This window comes from Amaranthus tricolor, chromosome 17 (assembly GCF_026212465.1).
Source record: "Amaranthus tricolor cultivar Red isolate AtriRed21 chromosome 17, ASM2621246v1, whole genome shotgun sequence".
Taxonomy (NCBI): domain Eukaryota; kingdom Viridiplantae; phylum Streptophyta; class Magnoliopsida; order Caryophyllales; family Amaranthaceae; genus Amaranthus; species Amaranthus tricolor.
Genome location: NC_080063.1, coordinates 11,197,180 through 11,203,869, shown reverse-complemented (window position 1 = coordinate 11,203,869; position 6,690 = coordinate 11,197,180). Strand labels below are relative to the sequence as shown.

Below are 6,690 nucleotides of genomic sequence, written 5' to 3'. Positions count from 1 at the left end.
AACAACTTCGATCTCTTGTTTACTTTTTCATGATCATTATGATTTATGGTTCTAAGACAATAAGCCAGTGGAGTGACTATCCTTTGCACAGAACATCACCGAGTATTGTGCATATCAACAATTGAACCGAAACTATCACCACAATTCACATCAACATATAAAAACTTGCTTCTTAAAAGCTGAAGCGATAGAGCAATAGCTCGGATGGCATAGAAGCAAGCCTTGTAACCTCGTTTACACTAAAACTATATATACATATATATATATATATATATATGTTCATTTGCTTGCGCACTTGTAGGCTCGCCTAAATAACAATAGTCAACATATACATGCATTTACATATGCATATTTACTTGCCAAATGCAATGAATAGCAGAACGTGTAAATGAAATATTCACTCCTATAACATCTAAACTTCATCTCGACTAAAACGGTTGTTTATATCAAACTTGCAAAGCGGGCAGGTGGAGTTGATATGTAGCCATTTGTCCACACAAGAGCAATGGAAATGGTGACCGCAAGGAAGCTCTCTAAGCTCAACGCCGTCTTGATATATAGATAGACAAATGCAACACTCCTGAAATATGTAACACAAATGATAGGTCTTTAACTCCAATGACAAGAGTGCTTATTATATGGACAATAAGAACCCAAGAATACACAACTTCAACATGATACGAAATAGACAAGGTGAAGCATTACAATAACTAGAGAACAGATTAGTAGTAATTGCTAACCTGAAAAAAGATGACACTACTAATAACAGGAAAAAGACTAAATGCTCTAATTAACAACAATAGCGGCAATAACAATACCAAAGACTTGATCATATCAGGATAGGGTTGCCTGCATGAACCATTAGAAGTTCATACAATGAGAGGCAAAAGAAGACAATAGAAGAACAACAATAACAACAAAGACAGAAAGATCAGGAAAACTCATCCAGTACATATTCCATATTCCAAGAAATTTGTGCATGCAATTTTTTATCACCCGCCTCTTTTACTCGATCCGTTGATCTATAGATCTTTGCTCTTTTGAGCTAAATCATTCAAGCAAAGGATATATTTTAGAGAGATATAAAAATAGTGTAAAGTTTGAAGTCTGCAATGAAATCCATTTCGACTTATTCCAAAACCCAAGTGACCTAGCACCTGCTATTCTAACAGCATGGGTGCACATAAGAACATAACTATCCACACCTTTGCCACTTTTTTTAGTCCTTAGAATTTCCATCAACAAATATCATCAGTCTCTAGTCTCTACCATTGAATTTGATGATTTCTAAGAGTAAGAAATTCTTCAAGCAATTCCAGGTGTCATCTTACCATAAAAGTTGACCTACCAGATACAGCATTCAGATATCTCCATCAATTTTCAATTTGGTGTATATCCTAAGTAAATTCATCCTCAAAACAACATCCATTAGCAAACACATCCCAATCCAGGTACTTTTCAATGACACCCGCAAGTGCGTTCAACCAGAGGCAAGAGAAAATAACTAAGCTGGCCAGCCACAATCCAACATTTTTAACGAACAGTCTCCCTTAGGGTCCTTATGTTAAAGTACATTGCTTATACAAAAGAACCCCAAACTTAGCCTTTGAGCATGTATTAGGCAATGACCATACAAGAGAGAGAGATGGAGTGAGTGTGATGAAACATTGAATTCAAAAAACAGGAAACATTAAATTAAAAGAAAATATAGAACTTACAGCATCTTCTGCTGATAATGCACGCTCAGTAGGGCTATCAGTTCCACACTCCTTCATTATTCCTCCACATGGTTCTTCAGCCTCTTCATTAGTTTTCTCAAGACTATCACTCCTGTGGAATGTATACTTTGCTAGGTTGTCAATGTCTTCTTTGGATGCTCCCCTCTGCTTCAATCCACAATCAATTAGTCACAATTGGAAAATAATAAGTGAATTCCACATATACTGGAACAGAGGTTGGTGACTTAAGGAAGTACAGCGCAACACTGGAACACGTTTGCTTACAGACTCGCTATAATTATCAGTCTATTTTTGCCTAAACTAGGAAAGATGAAGAAAAGTTACCAAATTCTTAATACAGATAATTAGTGGTTGAAATTGAACATGCCAGTTCATACGAAAGAATACAACAGGACTACGCTGCTCTAGCAATTGACACATAACACCACAGGCAACTATAAGAAGCTGACAAGCGACTCACCGCTCTTACTTTTATTCTGTTATGTATAATTATGCAACTTGAACTAGAAAGCTACAATACGGAAAGAAAATACAAGCAGGAAACAACATGGTAAGTACTCAGAGACAGATAATGATGATTGAGATGCTTCTAAATTACATTAAAAAAATTAGGCAATGCAAACCTTGCAAACCTAAGTGAACATCTGATGTCTATTCAGAAGCGTCATTGGAACTATTTTGTATTTTCATTTTAGTCACAGAAATTTAAGGGATGATAAACTTGAACCTAGGAACAAGAGGTCAATTAAAGTATTGGTGCAAAAATTCAATTTTAATGATCTTAATTACACAATAAAAAACTCTTTCAAGAACTCTCGGAAACAATACCAAGAAATATCAAATTTTAAGCTCAACTTTACGTAATAAATTACAAATGTCTCTTTATATAAGAAAAAGAACAAACAGTGTCATTTACATAAAACTTTATTGACCCAGACGTCTACTTATCAATCTATTCTAATCAAATAACTTACTATATTCTAAAGTAACAAAATGAATAGAACAAGTTTTTTGTTGCTTCAAACTAATACTCTCTTCAATCTACATCCCTATGAGATGGAGACACTTAAAGAGGGATATGTTTTTAGTTAGAAAAAACAAGTAGATGAAGAGAGAGAATGGTACATAGATGAAATCAAAAGAATGAATGTGAGACCACAACCAATATAGGAAAGAAAAATAGTTCAAAAAAGAACAACCTAAAATGAAAAGTGTGTCAAGCTCATAGGACCGAGGGAATATAGCATAAGAACCAATGAACCTTTGATCAATGCAACTTGATAACATGCAAACTCTTCAATCTCCCTTGGAAAGCTTGAAATTGTTAGTCCTGTTTTATCCTTGTTTTCCTCTTTTATTTAGCAAGATTATTTATGTGGTTTTTAGGTGGAATTACTAGTTATAAGGGATTTTATGCTTAGTTTTGTAGTTATGTGGTATTTGAGCTTTTCAGGCATAAAATATGCAAATTCGAGCACCTTTGGCACGTTAACTGCTCACCTAGACCCCAAAGTTCGAGATGACGAAGTCCCAATGAAACGTAACCATGTAAAGGAGCCTTCACCCTCCAATCGTCACTCCCATTGCTCAACCAACACGAGCATTCCCTTACGCTCGAGCATGCAGAGTGCAATTTAAAAGTGTTGGAGAACTGACGAGGCAAACTGAAGCTTGCTCGATCGTCGCGCGCGTAGGAGAAACTTCCAGATGAAAATGGTGTTGATGTTGCACCTTAGGACCTAATACTCTAGTTTTCTTCAGGTAACTTCAGGTCGAGCATCCTAGCTCAAGAAATGCTCGAGATTACAAAATACTTGTTGAGGGGACCACCATATTTATGGTGATGAAGATTTCTTGGGCTACTTTTATAAGCCACCCCTTTACCCCCTCCTTTAATCAATCCTCTCTCATTCTTAGGGGGTGAGCTACACAAGTATTAGCATGAAGGAGAGTTCAATATTTTTGTTAATATATACTTATCCTTGGACTTGGGCAAAATCATCCATCCTTTACCATTTTTAACTTTCTTTAGCATCCATTATCATCTATATATCTATTAATTCAACATTTTTAAATCTTTAGCAGCATAAATATTTTCCTTCGTAATTTTTCTTCCAGTACTTGGCTCTTCATCTTCAACTCAGTTATATTGTGAACGGATAGTAGAATTTGTAATTTTCATTTGTAATTTTTCTTTGTAACAAGAAAGCAATGGTAGAATTTCCAATGTAAGCAACAAATAGTATATTCCAATGAGAAACGATTCTTTTACTAAGCCTTCTTGGGACACGAGATTTATGTCTCTTCAACTGATGTGCATTGTTTGGAGTGCACTTGTGTGTTGTACCAGGTAATGCATGCATAACTCGTGGAAAGAATGCCACGAGAGAAGCTGGTTATCAACTAATTCACTGACGCATCACAGAAAACTCCCTTAACTCAAGGCATCCCAAAAATGGAAAATGCATTCTTTAGTTAGCAAGGAACCCAGTCTGATACTAGATGATGTAGGCATAGTAATCTTTCGTAAGCAAAACAATTGTAGAAAAAATTTTGAAGCCAAAGAAGTTGGCATCTACAATGCATTTGAAGTTTGAGCAATAGATCAGAAGACATTATAATATAGTCAGGAACAATAATAAGTATGAGAAATTACCCGATCTGCCAAAACATATAAAATGGCAATAATACATGGGAGGCAACAACAAACAGCTGCCGCAATTACAGATGCCAAGGCCACACAGAAGATGACAAAGAACAGATCAAGAACCAAGAATGCTATACAAAGCCTACAAGCCCCAACATAAGGTGAAAGTTAGTCCCATATCACTGGCCTTTCAATTAACCATCAAGCATAAGGAAGAATCTGTAATCAAACATACCAATAGAGAGTGGGAGAGTCATGCTGCAAGGCCTGGCCGCCCACACAAATCCAATAAAATCCAAGTATCCACCAGATAAAGGAAAACATTGTATTTGCTGATTCCAAATGCTTTACCATGATACTGCAAAGAAAAAAATAAGCTTTGCTAAAAACAAAGGTACTGAATAAAATAAACTACGTTCTAGCTTCTTATTTATTAAGAGAACCAAAAGAAAACTAAAAAAGAGAAAGATCACTAAGAATGATCACTTGCAAAATGGATCTTCTCATACAGATCAGGAAACGAGACATTCAAGCACAATTCATTGTTGATGGGCTTATATTTGCCCAATATCAATGTATTTTTCCTACTTGAATACATATATACACTATAGAAGATATAATTTGACAGGGTAAGATTTAAGAATCAACATCTATATAATTGTAAACCCAAAATTCCACTGTGCAGACAACATACTCAAATGTTAACTTGTAAATCTCTTCCCTAATTGCGCACAGCTAAAATGAACATATTTTCATCAAATAGGTTCCATCTTCTTCCTTGCAACCTACATTCAAATGTTAACTTGTAAATCTGACTCGTTCCAACTTCCAAGTTCCATAAAATATGAGTACTTCCATTAGCATATTTTAATGTCACCCAAATCATCATCTCTCCAAATCATCCCAAAACCAACACTTCCATTAAAAACGACAACCTATGGTCTTAACTCTTAGCCCACAAAAAGAGAACATCCATATTCTAACCCTATACTAAATCACTATAACATCTGTTACACTCTACTACTTCTCACACTCTGTATCAGCCAGGGAAGCTATCTCATAAAACCCCAAAATTATTTGTCACCTTTTCTGAAAATACCAAAGTAAATTTGCCGGTAGATCATAATAAAACACAATCATTCCAAATAGTATAAACCAAATTGGAAAAATCTCTCTACATTCCGGAGCCCCACAAAACCCCAATAAGATCAAAAAAAATAAAATTAAATGACACAAGAATAAATTCCATAATAGTTCGAATTAGTAACAACTAACAAGTACTGAACCGCTAATTTACTTGTTGCTAACTTCTTATCAGATTTTCCTCATTATGATAAACATACAACAAAAACATGAACATAAGAAATCGTACATATAATGCTTCCTAAAGAATCACCTGGAATCTTCAAAGTAATCAAGACGACCATTTTCAAGAGCAATTCTAACTCTCCTCCTCCTTCGAAACTCAACAAAAACACACAAAACATGAAAAAGGCACTGAAGAGCATAACCCATAACCCAAAACCTAAGAGGAAGCCTAGGAGAATCATCCCATGTTAAAATCAACGCAACACAAGCAGCGAAAACAAAAGCAGAATTCCAAGCAGCATCAAGTACAACAACAGGAGAAGAATAAGCCCAATCAATCTGTCGTTCTTCAAGTTCCTGAGCAGCCGTTTCTCTTACAGCAACAGATGCACCTCTCATGGACCTTCTTCCACTGCTTGCCCGTCTTATCATACGGGCAGCGTGTCGGAGCCCTTGAGCTCGCATGGTGGGTGGTAACTCGGATGTACCCGACGACGGAGAGAGAAACGGCGTCGCATCTAAGCTTGACATTTGAATAATAAAACTTTCTGGATTGTTTTGGAGAGGTGGAGACAGTGATTGCAAGGATGAAGGGGTTTTGAGAGTTTTGCGGGTGGAAAGATGGGTAGATGCTAGGTAGCGCGTGAGGTAGGGTATGGCAATTAGTAAGATGGTAATGGGAAATCGAAAGCTTTCCAAGTGATTTCCTTGGAAGTTTGTACCATTCCCAATTGACACATCTATTTTTCACCATTAAAATTTTAAATTTGATTTTTCATCATTTTTCATCATTTCATCATTTTTCATCTATTTTTCATGGGTGGTTTAAAGTGCACAACCGTATTTTTCAAATATATAATCACCCAAATCTAACATACAGTTATGTTCAAGTCGCAACTGCTCCAAGGCAAAAATAGATACATGAAGATATAAAGGTCTAAAGAAATGAGGTCGCAACGACCATGAAATAGAATTCATGGATTCTTGTAGCGCTTG

The 6,690-nt window shown here is 36.0% G+C and overlaps 1 protein-coding gene across 1 annotated transcript; it reads right to left on the bottom strand.

Annotated features, from left to right (window-relative positions):
- Positions 1 to 169: 169 nt before the first annotated feature.
- On the bottom strand, positions 170 to 6,377 carry LOC130804806 (E3 ubiquitin-protein ligase At4g11680-like). Its single transcript, XM_057669407.1, has 5 exons — positions 5,783 to 6,377; positions 4,622 to 4,744; positions 4,396 to 4,528; positions 1,719 to 1,883; positions 170 to 580 (listed from the first exon to the last, which is right to left on the bottom strand). Exons 1-5 carry the CDS (start codon positions 6,223 to 6,225, stop codon positions 413 to 415), a joined length of 1,032 nt encoding a protein of 343 aa, XP_057525390.1. The 5' UTR covers positions 6,226 to 6,377; the 3' UTR covers positions 170 to 412.
- Positions 6,378 to 6,690: the final 313 nt, after the last annotated feature.